This window comes from Diceros bicornis, chromosome 16 (genome assembly GCF_020826845.1).
Source record: "Diceros bicornis minor isolate mBicDic1 chromosome 16, mDicBic1.mat.cur, whole genome shotgun sequence".
In the NCBI taxonomy this organism is placed as follows: domain Eukaryota; kingdom Metazoa; phylum Chordata; class Mammalia; order Perissodactyla; family Rhinocerotidae; genus Diceros; species Diceros bicornis.
The window spans coordinates 26,107,097-26,126,425 of record NC_080755.1 but is presented as its reverse complement, the minus strand read 5'-3'; the positions used below and the strand labels follow the sequence as shown (position 1 = coordinate 26,126,425).

At 38.8% G+C, this 19,329-nt stretch overlaps 1 protein-coding gene across 1 annotated transcript in view; it reads right to left on the bottom strand.

Moving 5' to 3' along the window:
- Positions 1 to 19,329, bottom strand: part of DSG2 (desmoglein 2) — a 62,214-nt gene that overhangs the window by 32,618 nt on the left and 10,267 nt on the right. The window contains exon 4 of the mRNA XM_058556547.1: positions 449 to 484. Within this exon, the coding sequence (XP_058412530.1) occupies positions 449 to 484 (36 nt within the window). The remainder of the gene's footprint in view (positions 1 to 448; positions 485 to 19,329) is intronic.

The following is a 19,329-nucleotide window of genomic DNA, read 5'->3' as shown; positions in this document are numbered from 1 at the left end:
GAGTTTTTAATGTAAACATGAAAAATTTCTTTCTACTTTTTCACTCATACTTCACAGAGTATTCACTGTTAGCAGCTTAGTTAATATTTGTTTCTGATCTTTTCTCAGGACCATACAGTTGCACACGTATAAAGGTCTTCTTCCTATAAAAATGGAAGTATACTATACTTCTCATTCTGCCCCCTGATTTTTCATTCAATATCTCATCATACACGTTCTTCCATGTACCATAAATTGTTTCACCATTCTCCTACTGATGGACTTTTAGATTGTCAAAAAATGCTGCACTGAACATCCCTGGATATATGTTCCTGTGCACTTGTTTGAATGGGAACAGCTGGGTCTAAGGAAGTGTGCATTGTTAATCTGGGAAGGCACAGTCAAATTGTGTTCCATGAAATTAAGCCTCTGAGACCAAAAGACAGAAATAATCCCCCTGGTGCTTTACCTCTAAATGGAGTCCATTTCCAAAGTTAAAGCAGATCTGTAAAATAAAATTATTTGTTAATACAATTTATCATTCAATTCAGTTTAAAATACATTGTTAATGAATGACCTACCACCTAGCATACTAAAGATATTACAAAAGAAAAGTTTAAACACCACTACTATCCTCCTTTGTCAAAAGGAAATCAATTTTAATTTTCCCCTTTGTCTCTCTGCTACAACCAGGGCCAGAGGAAGGAATCTACATTCTTTTTGATCCACACTGCCTCCTCCAGAAAACCCCTCAGAACTCAACAAATATCTGAAAAACAAAAACAAAAGCAAAATTTGTCCTCTTGAAATCTTAGCCATTTGCTGATTTTCTTCTCCTTACTTTACAGTTTTCATCTCACGTTCTCTGGGACCCAATGACGTTCCCTCAGGCCTTTCGTGTGAGATGCAGCACCCCCACCCCGCTACCTCCCATTACCCCCCTGGGTCCAGGGTCACACACATGACTGTCCATATTTGGACATCATTCCTCAACTTTCTCGATCCCGCCAACTCTTTTCTTTGGTTCTTATCAAGCACTGTCACACTTAGACTTCATCATTAAACAGAACTAAACACAGTTACATTTACTCTAAAATCTGCACAATAAACTCCTACTCTGCTTTTTGACTTTTGCTGCACTTTCTTTATAGTCCATTAATCTCCTCTTGGCGTCTCTTTTCTCCTGGCTTAATCTAAACCAGCACTTTCTAATATGGTAGCCACATGTAGCTATTTAGACTTAAACTAAAATTATTTGAAATTAATAATTAATTTGCTCAACAGCTGCAAGGCAAGTGGCTAGAGGAAATTTCCACCATTGTAGACAACGCTATTGGACAATGCTAGTCGATTACTGCCAGCCATTCCAAAGATGTTGTTAATAAGTCAAGGATCCCTCATTCTTTTGACCTTGTAATATGCCTGCATTGCTTTTTTCCCAGCTCTGTAAGCCTATTACTCTCTTTGATTCTGACCCTGTACTGGCAATGCTGCTAGAGAGAGCTGCAGTGGCTGAATGGATCCGTCACACATCCACACTAATAGCTGCTCCCTCCATAGGGGTAGTGCTCGTTTCTAGGGTGACCATATATTTGTTTGCCCAGGAGACTCCAGCTGACACCTATTGTGCAGGCATCCCACCTGTTAGCAACCCTTTTGTTCTCAAAAGTGTGCTCATTCAGACCATAACCTACGTTATCTTTGTCTCTCTCTTATTGTAGCCCTATCATACCATTCCAAACTTCGGGAGAATACACCAATTACACTGACCACACCCCTGAACCCACTCACTCTTAGGAGATGACCCCACGTTTTCTTTGACTGAGATTGTATCTTTAATCACCTTTTCCTTCCCTTGTTTCTACAAGGAAGAGGTGTCCTGATTCCTTTCCAAGGTTAACCACCCTCTATGTTCTTTATTTTCAACTCTTCTGCTTGTTCTCCCACATTTATCTTCCAAGAACCCTGTTCCTTCCACTAACTTTTATCTTCTTTCACCACTGGCTAATCAAACAGGTTTATTTCCTTCCCATTGGCAACCAAACATATTTAGATCTTCCCTATCTTAAAAATAAATAAACTCAGTGAGTGACGTCAGCATCATGGCGGAGTGAGCTTTCCCGTAAACTCTTCCCCCTATAAGATACAACAAAAGGAACAGTCACAGAATAACAATGGACTCCTAGACAGCAAAAAGGAAGATCGGAAAGATCCAAACTGCCGCACATCTGAGAGTGGACTTGCTGGGGGGGGGAGGAAATGGGGAGAGGTCAGGAGAAATCCTCTCCCTCCCCATCACATCAGCGATCTGGGTCCGAGTGGCTCCCAGCGAGTGGGGAGGGGCGGCCTTCTGTGGGGAAACCGTAGCTCTTTGGGCTCTCTCAGCCAGTGGGAAACTCCCACCCAGAGGACTCAGAACTGCTGCAGGGGTGCCATCAACATCTGAGCACCCCAGGAGAGTCGATAATGAGGGGCGAGCGAGAAACCCCCCACACCAGGGACCCAGTGGGCAAAAGAGAGAGCCCCCCTCCCCACATGCCTGACACTGAAGCTCAGCCAACCAGACCAGACCGAGCGGCTGGCTGATCACAGGGAGCAGCTGGGGCAGAGTGCAGGGGGCTCAGATTACACAGCCCTGAACCCACACAGTGGTGGTGGGTGGAAATTGCAACCAGATATTTCCAGGATGAGGAAAAATAAGGCGAATACAGGAACCACAATGCAAAAGTACATGAAATCACCAGACCAGAAGGAAAATGACAAGCACCAAGAAACCAACCCTGAAGGCACAGAAATCCATAACTTAAACGACAGAGATTTCAAAATAGCTATTATAAAAAAACTCAGCGAAATACAAGATAACACAGACAAACAATTCACAATGAGATAAAGAGTTTCTTCACAAAAGAGATTGAAATCACAAAGAAAAACCAATCAGTACTCATGGAGATGAAGAATACAATGGAGGAGATAAAGGAGAATCTGGAATCTTTAAAGAACAGAGCTGACAATATGGAGGAAAGAAGTAGCATTATAAAGGATAGGAATACAGATATGCTCCAGATGGAAGAGGAGAGAGAACTAAGACTAAAAAGAAATGAAGAAAGTCTCCGAGAAATATCTGACTCTATTAGGAAATGTAACATAAGAATTATAGGTATTCCTGAGGGAGAAGAAAGGGAAAGAGGAACAGAGAGCCTATTGAAGGAAATAATAGCTGAGAACTTCCCAAATCTGGGGAAGGAGCAGGAAATACCAGTAAGAGAAGCCAATAGGTCGCCTAAATACGGCAACAGGCAAAGGCCCACTCCACGACATATAGTGGTAAGGCTGGCTAAAGTCAATGACAAAGAAACAATATTAAGGGCAGCTAGACAAAAACAAAAAATAACGTACAAAGGAACTCCCATCAGGCTCAGCGGATTTCTCAACAGAAACTTTACAGGCTAGGAGAGGCTGGAATGATATATTCAAAATACTGAAAGACAAAATCTTTCAGCCAAGAACACTCTATCCAGCAAAAATATCCTTCAAATATGATGGAGAAATAGTAACTTTCCCAGATAAAAAAAAGCTAAGGGAGGTCATGGCCACGAGACCCCCACTATAAGAAATACTGAAGAAGGTCCTCAGGCCCGAAAAAAAGAAGAGAAAGGGAATACAAAGCTTGGAGCAAGGAGAAAAATAGGCAGACAAAATCACAAAAATAGTAGATCTTTACCAGAATAGGTTAGCAACCACTTAAATACCAAAATCAAAGACCAAAGGAAGGAAATCACCAAAAATAAATATAACCTCATCACTGTAAACACACAGCCACAACACAAGATAGAATAAGGTATAACAGGGCCAGCCCCGTGGCTTAGCGGTTAAGTGCGCGCACTCCGCTGCTGGTGGCCCGGGTTCAGATCCCGGGCGCGCACTGACGCACCGCTTCTCCGGCCATGCTGAGGCCGCATCCCACATACAGCAACTAGAAGGATGTGCAGCTATGACATACAACTATCTACTGGGGCTTTGGGGGAAAAAAATAAATAAATAAAATCTTAAAAAAAAAAAAGAATAAGGTATAACAAGAACAACTTAGAAGGGGAAGAGGAAAGAGACTGAATTGACTTAGCATAAGGAAATAAGAGGCCATCAGATAATGGACTATCTCATACACAATATTTTTTATATATACCTCAAGGTAACCATTAAACAAATAATGAAAACAAAATCACATATGATAAACAAAGAGAAAACTAGAAGAGTCATAAGACAGAACAACCAAACTGAATTGGCAGTCCGAAACAAATGGGACAAGAAACAAAGGAAATGCAAAAGAACTGGAAAATAAGTGACAAAACAGCAACATTAAGCCCTCATATATCAATAATTACCTTAAACGTAAATGGATTGAACTCTCCAATCAAAAGATACAGAGTGGCAGGATGGAGTAAAAAGCAAGACCCAAAAATATGCTGCCTCCAGGAAACACATCTCAGCTCTAAAGACAAGCACAGGCACAGAGTGAAAGGATGGAAGACAATACTCCAAGCTAATGGCAAACAAAAGAAAGCAGGTTGCCATACTCATATCAGACAAAGTAGATTTCAAGATAAGACAGGTTAAGAGAGACAAAGAAGGGCAATATATAATGATAAAAGGGACACTCCACCAAGAAGACATATCATTTATAAATATATATGCACCCAACATAGGAGCACCAAAGTACGTAAAGCAACTATTGACAAACCTAAAAGGAGACATTAACAACAATGCAATAATAGTAGGGGATCTTAACACCCCACTTACACCAATGGATAGATCATCCAGACAAAAAGTCAATAAAGAAACAGTGGACTTAAATGAAAAAGTGGATGAGATGGACCTAGTGGACATATACAGAGCACTCCATCCAAAAACAGCTGACTACACATTCTTCTCAAGTGTGCATGGAACATTCTCAAGGATAAACCATATGTTGGGAAACAAAGCAAGCCTCAATAAATTTAAGAAGATTGAAATCATAACAAGCATTTTTTCCAACCATAAAGCTATGAAACTGGAAATCAACCATGAGAAAAAAACTGGGAAAGTGACAAAAATGGGGAGATTAAATAACATGCTACTGAACAACCAATGGATCATTGATGAAATTAAAGGAGAAATGAAAAAATATCTAGAAACAAACAAAAATGAAAATATGCCATACCAAATCATATGGGATGTAGCAAAAGCGGTCCTGAGAGGGAAACTCATAGTGATACAAGCCCACCTTAGCAAACAAGAAAAAGCCCAAATAAGCAACCTTAAATTACACCTAACAGAATTAGAAAAAGAAGAACAAACAAAGCCCAAAGTCAGCAGAAGGAGAAAAATAATAAAAATCAGAGCAGAAATAAATGAAATTGAGACCAAAAAAACAGTAGAAAGGATTAATGAAACAAAGAGTTGGTTCTTTGAGAAGATAAACAAAATTGACAAACCCTTAGCCAGACTTACTAAGAAAAAAAGAGAAAAGGCTCAAATAAATAAAATTAGACATGAAAGAGGAGAAATTACAACGGATACCACAGAAATACAAAGGATTATAAGAGAATACTATGAGAAATTATATGCCAACAAACTGGACAATCTAGAAGAAATGCATAAATTCTTAGACTCATACAACCTCCCAAAAGTGAACCAAGAAGAAATGGAGAATCTGAATAGACCAATCACAAGTAAAGAGATTGAAATAGTAATCAAAAACCTCCCAAAAAATAAAAGTCAAGGACCAGATGGCTTCTCTGGTAAACTTTACCAAACATTCAAAGAAGATTTAATACCTATCCTTCTCAAACAATTCCAAAAAATAGAGGAAGATGGAACACTTCCGAACTCATTCTACGAGGCCAACATCACCCTGATACCAAAGCCAGACAAAGACAACACAAAGAAGGAAAATTACAGGCCAATATCCCTGATGAACATAGATGCAAAAATCCTCAACAAAATATTGGCAAGCCAAATACAACAATACATTAAAAGGATCATACACCATGATCAAGTGGGATTTATACCAGGGACTCAGGGATGGTTCAACATCCGCAAATCAATCAACGTGATACGCCACATCAACAAAACAAAGAATAAAAACCACATGGTCATCTCAATAGACGCAGAGAAGGCATTTGACAAGATACAACATCCATTTATGATAAAAACTCTCAACAAAATGGGTACAGAAGGAAGGTACCTCAACATAATAAAGGCTATTTATGACAAACCCACAGCCAACATCATACTCAACAGGGAAAGGCTGAAAGCCATTCCTCTGAGAACAGGAACGAGACAAGGCTGCCCACTCTCACCACTCTTATCCAACATAGTACTAGAGGTTTTGGCCAGAGCAATTAGGCAAGAAAAAGGAATAAAAGGAATCCAAATAGGCAACGAAGAACTGAAACTCTCACTATTTGCAGACGACATGATTTTATATCTAGAAAACCCTAAAGAATCCATTGGAAAACTATTAGAAATAACCAACAAGTACAGCAAAGTTGCAGGGTACAAAATCAACTTGCAAAAATCAGTTGCATTTCTGTGTGCTAATAACAAACTAACAGAAAGAGAGCTCAAAAAGATAATACCATTTACAATTGCATCAAAAAGAATAAAATATCTAGGAATAAATCTTACCAAAGAGGTGAAAGACCTATACAATGAAAACTACAAGACATTATTGAAAGAAATCGATGATGACATAAAGAAATGGAAAGACATCCCATGCACACGGATTGGAAGAATAAACATACCTAAAATGTCTATATTACCTAAAGCAATCTACAGATTCAATGCAATCCCAATCAGAATCCCAATGACATTCTTCACGGAAATAGAAAAAAGAATACTAAAATTCATATGGGGCAACAAAAGACCCCGAATAGCTAAAGCAATCCTAAGAAAAAAGAACAAAGCTGGAGGCATCACAATCCCTGACTTCAAAACATACTACAAATCAATAGTAATCAAAACATGGTACTGGTACAAAAACAGACACACAGATCAATGGAACAGAATTGAAAGCCCAGAAATAAAACCACACATATACGGACAGCTAATTTTCGAAAAAGGAGCTAAGAACATATAATAGAGAAAGGAAATCTCTTCAATAAATGGTGTTGGGAAAACTGGACAGCCACATGCAAAAGAATGAAAGTGGACCATTTGCTACCACCATTTACAAAAATTAACTCAAAATGGATCAAAGACCTGAAGGTGAGACCTGAAACTATAAAACTCATACAAGAAAATATAGGCAACACACTATTTGACATTGGTCATAAAGGAATCTTTTCGGATGACATGCCTACCCAGCCTAGGGAAACTAAAGAAAAAATAAGCAAGTGGGACTTTATCAGATTAAAGAGCTTCTAAAAGACAAACGAAACCAGAATCAAGATGAACAGACAACCCACCAGCTGGGAGAAAATATTTGCAAAACATACATCTGACAAGGGGTTAATCTCCATAATATATAAAGAACTCACACAACTGAACAACAAAAAAACAAACAATCCGGTCAAAAAATGGGCAGAGGAAATGAACAGACACTTCTCCAAAGGAGATACACAGATGGCCAATAGGCACATGAAAAGATGTTCAACATCACTAATCATCAGGGAAATGCAAATCAAAACAACACTAAGATACCACCTCACACCCGTTAGAATGGCTATAATCAGCAAGACAAAAAACAACAAGTGTTGGAGAGGATGTGGAGAAACAGGAACCCTCATACACAGCTGGTGGGAATGCAAACTGGTGTAGCCTCTATGGAAAACGGTATGGAGATTCCTCAAAGAATTAAAAATAGAGATGCCCTATGATCCAGCCATCCCACTACTGGGAATCTATCCAACGAACCTGAAATCAACAATCCAAAGAGGCTTATGGGCTTATGCACCCCTGTGTTCATTGCAGCATTATTCACCATAGCCAAGAAGTGGAAGCAACCCAACTGTCCCTTGACTGATGATTGGATCAAGAAGATGTGGTATATATATACACAATGGAATACTACTCAGCCATAAAAAAAGACAAAATTGTCCCATTTGCAACAACATGGATGGGGCTGGAGGATATTATGTTAAGTGAAATAAGCCAGAAAGAGAAAGACAAACACTGTATGATCTCACTCACATGCGGAATATAAACCAACACATGGACAGAGAAAACTGTATTGTGGTTACCAGGGGCAATGGGGGTAGGGAGGATGGGCACAAGGGGTGAAGGGAGACATATATACGGTGACGGACAAACAAAAATGTACAACCAAAAATTTCACAATGTTATAAACTATTAAAACATCAATTGAAAAAATTCAAAAAAAAAACTCTGCCCTTGTTTCTGCTAACATTTAATCTACTGCTCCATGTCTTTCTTTTATTATAATTCCAAACTGAAATAATTGTCTATATTTATTGCCTTTACTTCTCCAACTGCCATGTATGCATTAATTCATTATAATCTGTCTTAATTTGGATTTTCTCAGTCTTGTTTGCCTTTTCCCACCTGCATCTCAGGTCACATGGATTCATGAAGCCTAGTTGGTAAATGGAACTACAGGAAAACAGAGAACTACATGGAAAACAAGGCTTTCTCTAAAATTTCCAAGTCTCTTTCACTTATTCACCTCCCTTTGAAGGCTTCTTGTGGGATCTGTACTACATGTGGATCCTTCAGCTTCCTTTCTTTCCTCTATCTTGTCAATACATGTTCTTGCCTCTATCCTTCCGCAGACAAACTCAAGGACAGTAGATGTTCAGCCTGTAGTATGAGCCCCTCTGGAGCAGATGAACCATCATGGCTAATTTTCTATTTTATGGTCAGATATTATTATGTCTCCTTCATCCTCTATATTACTAGTTTACCCAGCTAGCAATGGCCAGAGATATCGCTAACCAAAGTTGTCCTCCCTAAATTTATATATTTTCAGAGGTGGCATGGTATGAAAAACAAATAAAAGCAAGGCTGAGATGGATCACTTCTCTGCATGTTTCTCTGGTGGGAATTTTGGAAAGGCAAGTCTAGGGACTAGATCTAAGATTCCTCAGTGTCACATCATCAGGAGACATTCCCAGCCTCCTAACCATTGTCTCTCCTCTTTGTACAGGCCATATTAAGGGGTTGGCTGGATCTAATATTTACCACTTTTATTCTTCCCTAGAATTTTATCAGGCCTAGCAAAAGTATAATAATTATGTGTTATTTTAAGTAAATGTTATCATTCTGACCAAATATAATGTGTTTTACCAGGATGTAAATAAAAGGGAGCAATTTATAGTCCTTTAGTCAAAGGTAAACCCTTCATAAGAGTATTTGTATTGACTTTTTTATTGGAATGTACTTGCTAGCTGTTATTTAAGAAACACAGAAAATCACATGGTTACAAACAGTGCTTCTTAAACTTAAATGTGTATTTTGTTCACTGGGGATCTTGTTAAAATGAAGATTTCAATTCAGTAGGTCTGGAGTTCAGCCTTACACTTTGCATTTCTAACTAGAGCTTAAATGATGCTGAAGTTACAGGTTCTTGAGGAGCAAGGTTGTAGAACATGATATGGAATATCAATTGTTCGTTTACGGATAAAGACAGTGCAGTCTGACTTACTCATTACTGTCTCAGTAGTTAACACAAGAAACTTTGTTACTCTTGATTGCAATATCTTGAAAGCAGAGAACCTTATATATATTTTTTTTTATTGTGAAATTTTTGTTGTACATTATTGTTTGTCAGTCACCATATAAGTGCATCCCTCCACCCCTTGTGCCCACCTCCCACCCCCCTAGCCCCTGGTAACCACCAAACAGTTCTATCTGTCCGTGTGTTGGTTTATCTTCCACATGAGTGAAATCATGCACTGTTTGTCTGAGAATCTTATATTTTATTTCATGAATTTACTTATTTTTAATAGCACAAAAAAATTTTAATTGCAAATATATACAAAAAAAGTGAATAGTACGATGAACAACCACAGACTGACAAGAGATTTTCACATATTGAGGTATGTGGGTAACTATTTGGGTTCAAAACTGATTCAGCTTGAACTAAAAAGCCTGACCTATGGCCTATCAAACATACATTAAACATCTGCTTAACTATTAAAGTAAAGAATCACTCTCTTAAAATGAGAATGCATACTTCCCCTCCTATGCCCTATTGGTAATGCTGGGGTTAGTCTTTCTGGATATCAGGGTCAAGTTGACCTGCTAATTTGCAACTGAATACCTCTTTGAAACTTTGATGAATACGTATCCTGGGCATGTTTAACGTTATGTGCTTTGTTCTAAAAAGAGATAAGACTGTACTGAAAACCATGCTTCTCTGGAATGCTTTCTTCCTTTCTGGAAAAGGCCTTCCTGGGTTATAATCCTCAGTTTGGCTCAAGCAAAACTCACCTATCTCTCTTACCTATACAATGGTTATTGGTTATTTGCGTCAACATAGCTAATACTCAGTTTCAATTATCTAGCACATACTTCTTTTTAAATAAATTTTTGATTTAGTAATAATTTTAGATTTACACAATGTTGCGAATGGTGCAGAGGTTCCTTTACCCATTTTCCCCTAATGTTAAGATCTTAAATAACGATGGTAATTTGTCAAAACTAAGAGATTAACATTGTACATTTAGATAATGCACAGTTAACTAAATTCCATAATTTATTCAGATTTTACCATTTTCTCCATCAATGTCCCTTTTCTGTTCTGGCAGTCATCCAATCTAGGATCCCACATTGCATGTAGTCTTCATGTCTCCTTAGCCTCCTCTGGTTTGTAATAGTTTCTCATTCTTTCCTTGTTTATGATCTTGACAGTTTTGAGGAGTACTGGCCAAGTATCTTGCAGAATATCCTCCAATTTGGGTTTATCTGTCGTTTTTCTCATGGTTAGTGCAAGGTTATGTGTTTTTGGAAAGAACACCACAGAGTTGGGGTGAAGTGTCCCTTTCATCACATCCTATCAGGGGTACATAGCCACACGACATTATTGGTTAAGGCGGCCTTTGTAGGTTTCTCCACTATAAAGTTACTACTTTTCCCTTTCTCTACTCTGTTCCTTGGAAGTGAGTCACTAAGTCTAGCTCACCTTTCGGGTGAGGACTAGGGGGAGGAGAGCAATTAAGTTTCACTTCCTTTGAGTGGGGCATCTATACATATTATTTGTAATTCTTTGGTGAGAAGGATTTGTGTCTTCTTCCTTCCTTATCTATTCAATCATTTATATCAGCATGGACTCATGCATATTTATTTTATTCTGTGGGTTATAATCCAATACTATTTTATTTATTTTGTTGTTCAAACAGTTCCATTTGGCCATTGGAAGATCTTTAAGGTTAGATCCTGTGTCCTTTTCACATGTCCCCATCTTTTTGTTTTTTAAGCTCTTCCTAGCATCACAGGATACTCCAGGCTCATCTTGTATTTTCCCTGTCTCAGTTGAGAAAGAGCCATTTCTCCAAGGAGTTCTGATTTCTCATATTGGAGAATAGTATTTAGCCAAGCTCTGGGTGTGGGCATAGCACATACGTTATAAAATTATTTCCAGTCTCCTCAGCCACTTTTTCAGGAGAGGTCGTCAAGATAGAGCTTTTCTTAACTTTATTATCAGGGACTCTGTTTTAATTATTTTTGAGTAGCAGTATCATTCAGTGGAAAGTGTATGACTTTGGAAATAGTCATACCTAGATTAAAATCCTGATTCTGCCAAATAAACTGCTTTAATCTGAGTTTCCTTATTTGTAACATGAGAATTAATAATACTTCTGTGGCAGACATTTTTGATTTTATAGCTAATTGCCATTTCCTCTCATCTGCAGTGTTCACTGAGCTGTATTTTGTCCAGGTATCAGATAGACCCTGCTCAGCTCATGGAGCTGAATAATGATCAGTAAAATGCTCAAGCGTGAGAGCCTCATTCATTTTGATGGTGACTAGTATAGGCATAAATGTATTAGTCAGCTCAGGCTGCCATAACAAAATAACCAGAGGCTGGGTGCCTTAAACAACAAGAATTTATTACTCACAGTTCTGGAGGCTGGAAAGTCCAAGATCAAGGAGCCAGCTGATTCAGTTCCCCAGTGAGGGCTCCCTTCACTATGTCCTCACATGGGATGGGGTTGGGGGTGGAGAGAAAGTCTTCCGGCATCTCTCCTTATAGGGGCATTAATCCCAGCATGGAGGCTTCACCCTCACAACCTACACCTAATTACCTCCCAAAGGCCTTACTTCCAAGAATTATCACATTGGGACTCAGGGCTTCCATACAAGAATTCTGGGGGGACACAAATATTCAGTCCATAACAATGTGTAAGAGAATTTTGGCCAATGAGATATTAGGAGAGTCTGGAAAAGATCACCCTTGCTGATAAGAAGAGAAACATACGTACAATCTCTCTTTTCACCTACTTCTGGAGATTGTTGAGCAAGGATATGATATTTGGAATGAATGGCAATAGCCATCGGTGACCATAAGTAGAAAGCCAATAAAATGGCAGAGAAGCCAAACTGAAACCATAATATCTTTGAGTCAACTCTGGAGCCACTCATCCCTGAACCATTTCTTATGAGATATTACATATTCTTTTCATTTAATCTGCCTTTAGTTGGGTTTTGTTCCCTACATCTGAGAGCAACCTAACTGATACACTCATTTTGCAGGGTTATTATGCAAATTAAAAGAAATAAAACATAAATGTGCTTATTGCAAAGATTGGCACATAGCAGGCACTCAGTAAATAGAATTACGATGTCATTTCCTCAATTCTAAGACTTGCATTTTCCTCATCTTAAAATTTCTAAATTTGGATTTATTCATGCCTTCAATTTCTGAAGTTCCTACAATACGCTAAGTAATAGAATGCTCTTACCCTCTTGGATTCTTACATGTTGAGGAGATAGACAAAAATAGGTTGTGATAAGAGCTGTAAAGAAAATTAAAGCAGAGACAAGGTGGTAGAGAGTGATTCAGGACTGCGGGGAGGCTCTCAGAAAGGGTTCTATCTGCATAGAGACCACAATGGAATGAGGGAGCAGGTCGGGCAGAGCCCTGCGAAGGGAACAGCCAGGCCATGGGGTGGGAACAATATCGGCATGATCAAGGTCCTGCAAGAGGGGAGTGAGTAAGCAGGGATGATGTCAGGGCTTTTGGGGTGCTGGTAATCTGTTTCTTGATCTGGTTGCTAGTTACATGGTGTGTTCAGTTTGTGAAAATTCAGTACACTTGTGATATGTGTGCTTTTCTGTATGTGTTACACTAAAAAGTTACAAAAATTAATGTGCATCTTAAAGCTAAGGGTGTTTTGGGATCTTCGTAACAGTTCTGCTATTTGCATTTTTATCACACCTATTGCAATAGTCTGTTTTCACAGACACTCAGTAAGGCGTGATAGATGAAAATATTTGCTCCACACTCATTGTACAAAAAACCCAAGAGATTTATACCAACATTTTGTCAATTGTGGAACTATTTTTTTACTTGATTAAGGAAATAATTATGATCCGAACTAACCCTCTCTAAAAAGTAAATAATCTGGAGTTTCCTTGGGACTCTGTATATCACAGAACGCATTCTTAATTTAGAATAGTGGTTCTCATCTGGGGGACATTTTGCACACACTCCCCCTCTCCTCTCTGGGGCCACCTGGGATATTTGGTAATGTCTGGAGACATTTTTGGTTGTCAAACCAGGCGTGGGGGTGGGGGGAGGTGAGTGCTACTGGCATCTAGTGGGTAGAGACCAGAGATGCTGCTCAACATCCTACAATGCACAGGACAGCCCCCCACCCCTCCAAAGCATTATCTGGTTCCAAATGGCAAAGTACCAACATTGAGAAACCCTGATATAGATCACATTTCTCTGATTGGAAGATACTGTAATAACCAGGGTAAAGAAGGTTGTAGAAGTTCCAGAGAACCATGGATTTATGTAAATTTCCAAATCAGGAGGATATTGCAGGCAATATAAATGGAATAACTGACACTGTCTTCTGTCCTCCATTCCCATGCCCTTCCCACTATGCTGTGAACATTTCCAGCTCTGTAAATCTGAATGACCTCCTGTGGGGATGTTGTAAAGGGTTTCACGGACTGGAAGGATGGCTGGAAAAGATGACCATAACGGTTTCTCCCAACTATGAAATCTGGAGCTCTTTTTTTCCCCACAAGGAACTTGGTGATAGAAAAGTACATGTGTGGCATGACTTCAAGGCTGAAGAGGAAAAATAAAAAAAAAAAAAAAAAAAGCTTCTAGTCCCTGTATTCAAAGAAGTAGTGTTTTTAGATGAATCAGAAAAATCTTTCAAAAGTTTTCCCAATTTACTAAAGTTAAAAAAAATTTTTTTTTAAATTTCTGCTGTTGGATTCTATGCATCTTGTAGAAACTGGCCTTCTTGGTAACTGGCAGGAAAATAATTCATTTTGGCAGAGGCATGAGAGAAGGTCAAACATCACTGCAAAATATAATCAATGTACTCTTTGTTCTCAAGGTTGGCACTTTTGGAAAAGACTTTCTGTTCTGAAGTCACCTTGATGAGTGTAATAAGCAGAATCCAGGAGGCCTATGAGTCACTGAAAGACAGCTCCTCCAGGCTGACAGGTTCTCCATTTGCAGTAGATGATCCTGAAGTTTTCTTCTGTGCTTCTATGAGTCTACAGTGAGGTGACCCCTTAAACTTTAATATCTCAGACTCATAGATATCTTTTAAGGATGAGATGTAGAGGGATACAAGATAGTTTAAAATATTGTTTCACCTTTGAGGCATTATAATGGCTTATCATTTCCACTCAGCCAGAAAGAACTTTATAGAGAAGGTCATTATGCGGTCAGTGGACGATCTTTGGGACTCAGATACAGATGACCTAGCATGTGCCTCTTGTTCTTTAAACTCATGCCCACCCCTGGACAATCACAGAAATGCCTGTGTTATTTCCTTTTCTTACCCACCCTTCCAACCAGGCAGAATGTTTTAAAATTCTTTGTTTCTCTCTTTTACTGTGCAGAAGGTAAAATCAGAAACCGTCCTGAGGGTCCTGGCCTCACCACCAATCCATTCTTAAATATTTTCAGCTTCGGCTGAAATGATCTAAAGGAAATAAAATGAGATAAGGGCCATGCATGTTACTTATTTATTTCCTCAGATCACACATCCTGATTTTTCTATTTGTATAGACAGAACTGAAGGTCTGGTCCTTAGTAGCCTTTGTAGCTCCAAGAAGGTCTTGGCAGGACCTCTGTAATGGCAGAAACTTACACATTCAGAAGAGTTCAAGCGACCCAGTGCAGTAAGGGTGGACCAGTGATTTTGGTGAGTACCTCTGATAAACCTGACATAGTTCAGATTTATGTTAGAATTTCACCTACCATACTCTTTTCCTCTTAATCTTCTGTTTTTTGAGGGAGGAGGAGAGGTAGTCTTTAAAAAACTTCTTATTTTATAGCTAAACATTATAACTTAGAAAATCCCAACTTAAAAATCCAACTTAGCAGCTGGCTCCACGGCCCAGTGGTTAAAGTTCCGCATACTCAGTCTGCTTCAGCAGCCCAGGTTCAGATCCTGAGCGCAGAGCTACTCCACTCATCAGCCGTGCTGTGGTGGTGACCCACATACAAAATAGACAAGGACTGGCACAGATGTTAGCTCAGGGCTAATCCTCCTCAAGCAAAAAAAAGAGGAAGACCGGCAACAGGTATTAGCTCAGGGCGAATCTTCCTTGGCAAAAAAAAAAAAATCCAACTTATAAATGACTCTTACATAAGTACAATTCCTATAGCAGCCTTATTCAATAGCTAATTTATTTATTTATTTTTTTATTGAGCTAACTTTGGTTTATAACATTATATAAATTTCAGGTGTACATCATATTTCGACTCCTGTATAGACTGCATCGCGTTCACCACTAAAAGTCTAGTTGCCATCCATCACCATACACGTGACCCTTTACCCCTTTCACCTTCCCCCCATCCTCCTTCCCCTCTGATAACCATCCATCTGTTCTCTGTATCTATATGCTTGTTTGTTTATCTTCCACATATGAGTGAAATCATACAGTATCTCCATGTGACTTATCTTGCTTAGCCTAATACCCTCAAGGTCCATCTATGTTGTTGCAAATGGCAAGATTTCATCTTTTTTTATGGCCGAGTAGTATTCCATTGTATATATACACACATCTTTATCTATTCTTCTGCTGATGGGCACTTAGGTTGCTTCCAAGTCTTGGCTATTGTGAATAATGCTTCAACAGCCAATTTAAATATACAATTATATTTCTTTTCACAGTTGCTAATCTAAAAAACTCAACAGAAACAAGAAAAGCAATATTTTGAACTTTAATTTTTCAACTCTGAATTTGAATTTTAGATAGTAAAATTACATACTTTAAGTCTGACTGTAATAAATTATACAATTTATGATAACCTTTTGCCTGCTCTTCAGATATTTGGGCTAATCTTAGTGTGATGAATATGATTTCGGGTGAGTCATATTGAAGTTAGCTTCAAAGAGGAAGACATTTTCCTTAAAAACACTTAGTGACTCAAAGAATTTCAAAATACGAATTTAGCAATGCTGTGCTACACTTGAGTTGTTACATCATATTGTGAACTGTTATTTCAAGTTAACTTTCGTGTAATCTCGGCCAGCTCCTATTTTTAACTCGTTATAGGCAAATAAACTTAAGATCCAGAGAAGTCAACGTTGTTTTATTTAGTGTCAATTTCCTTGGCCCCAAAAAACATTTTTTTAAAAGTCAGAGTTGCTAACAAATAGCTAAAATTAGGCTTTTTAATATTTAATCTTCTTTCTACTCCCAATTATTTTGTAATAGGGATATTAACAGCGGATCTCAAACTTGAGTGGCATCAGAATCATCTTGTTAAAACAGAGATTTCTGGGCCCCACCCAAGAGTTTCTGATTCAGTACATCTGGGGTGGAGTATACAAATCTGTATTTCTAACAAGTTTCCTGGTAATGCTGATGTTGCTGATGTGGGGATCATACTTTTGGAAAAAACCACAGAATAGCAAGGAAAAGAGAAGAAAGCCTGGTTAACTCATAGACTGGATAATGAGCCCTTACTCACAGAGATGTGTGAGACGATAGATCCCAAGTCAGGAAATTCAGTAGATTTCCCACTTTACAAGTAATAATCAACTACAATAGGATTACTTTAAATAGTGTTTTCTCCTGGTTTACACCTCTTCTTCTAGCTTAAGTTTTACTAATCTTGAGCATTTGTTATTTTTGAAATATTTTACCATTTTATTGGTATGTGTTTTCTATACCTGTTACATAGGTAAACACATTGGTATATGTTTCTAGACCTGCTTTTGGAATCAGGCAAAATATAAGTAAATCTGTATAATATATCTTACATAATTTCATAGACAAATATGATGGGCTGTTTCCACCTTTTTGCTGCAATATATTTCTGAAAATTACACTAAATAATAGAATAAAGAAAACTAGATTCCCACCCCTCCTCCCCCAAAGTTTAGGAAAACCAAGAGCTTGAGATTGTCCTTTTTCACCATTAGATGGCACTGGTATGTCAGCAAGGCAAACTTCAGGAACTACCAGTAATTGACCAACAATTGACTCCAAAGCCCAAAGAGGAAAACAGGCATTTTCAATTGGCTTCAAATACGTGGACTGGCTAAATTGAAAACAGTGAAAATCAACAGCTTTTCGCAAGTTGTATGAATACTTTTGCAGGACTATTATCTGTGAAACTAGACAAATCTTAATTTACATTCCTTCCCCTTTTTTTCTTTTCTAGAATGATTCTAACTTGTAATGAAACTAAACCAATTATCTAGTCCAGAAGTTCAGGCCCCATTGATGACTAACTGTAGAAAACTGCTGTAAAGGAGGTGACAGTGATGCCCTTGGAGTGACAAGAAGCATATGGTGTCAGGGGACTTGGGTTCTATCTGGCTTCACCCATTAGTAACATTCACTAGATCCAGTGACTAGTACACAGTGGGTGCTCAAAAAATGTCAACTTCTCTTCCCTACACCTCCATTTCCCTCACTGCAAGCTCCATGATCCTGGACAGTTCACAAGCATCTAGCAGACTGTTTGCATATAGTAGAAGCACAGTAGTGATTGTTGAATGTGTTCAAGTCAAACAAGAATTTACCACTCAACCTACTTGGGCATTAAATATTTCTTCTAAACAAATGAAATTCAGATTATTATCCTGGCTTTTTCCAAACATAGAAAGATACTTTAACTCTTTTCCCACTCTTAAGTGGGAGCCATTGACAGCTTCTGATTAGGGAGACTAGGACACTAGAGCTTCAGATTTTTGGCAGTACTGTGCAAGATGAAATACAGGAGACAGTCTGAGGATTAAAGATGTAATGAGGACCGGCAATAGGGTAATGGCATTGGGATGGACGGGTGGAGGCAAGAGTCTTTATGGGGACACAACTAGTCCTTGGCAATGCCCCATGAGCGGAGGATAGGGTAAGGGGTCAGAGGGGGCCAAAATTTTAAGTCTGAGTGGATAGAAGGATGAGATTCTCAGAGCACAGATTGTAGAAATGTTCAGCTTACATCCTGGGGAAATCTTTTGAATAGGCATGAGAGATACTAGACAATAACAAGTAGGGCACTGCAGCTCAAAGGTAGGCAGGGGTGACACACACACCATCCTAAGGGCAGCACCTACTCAGACACTGCTGTGTCACCCACTCTCACCTCCCCTGCCTCCCACCCATATCTATGTCTCCTGATGATGCGTGTACAGCATATCCCTCTACCGTGCTGGGTTGGAAAAGGAGGCGAGAACAATTGCAGCTTCCAAGAGGTGAAAGGACCCCCAGCAGAGTACTGCGGAAGCAATGGAAGGAGATATTTGAAAGAAAAGACGATTGATAGTGTTAAGAAGATGATGACTGAGCTAGGCCCCTTGCCTGATTTCTCCATGAGCACTTTTGGGGTCTGTGGAAATTGTCTCTCTAAGATGATGCAGTGGGTATGCACGATTTTTAATTTTATTTTCTTTTAGTTTATAATTGTCGAGAACTTGAAAGACTAGTGGAATGGAGGTATTTTAGAACAGGGGCAATTTGAACTCTCTCTTCTCATTTCTCATTTCCATCCAAATCTGCCCTCTCATTCCCAATCAGCCAGGCAGCACCTGCTTGACTGATGAAACGAATTCCCATGAAGGTGTGATTTTGATGTAAGACCTAGAAAACGATTTGGTACAGAGTAGGTGCTCAATAATATTCGTTGAATGAATGAATGTATCAAGGCTTAATCAACCCGGAGAGATATTTGCATTTTAAAAAGAGGACAGAGATGAGAAA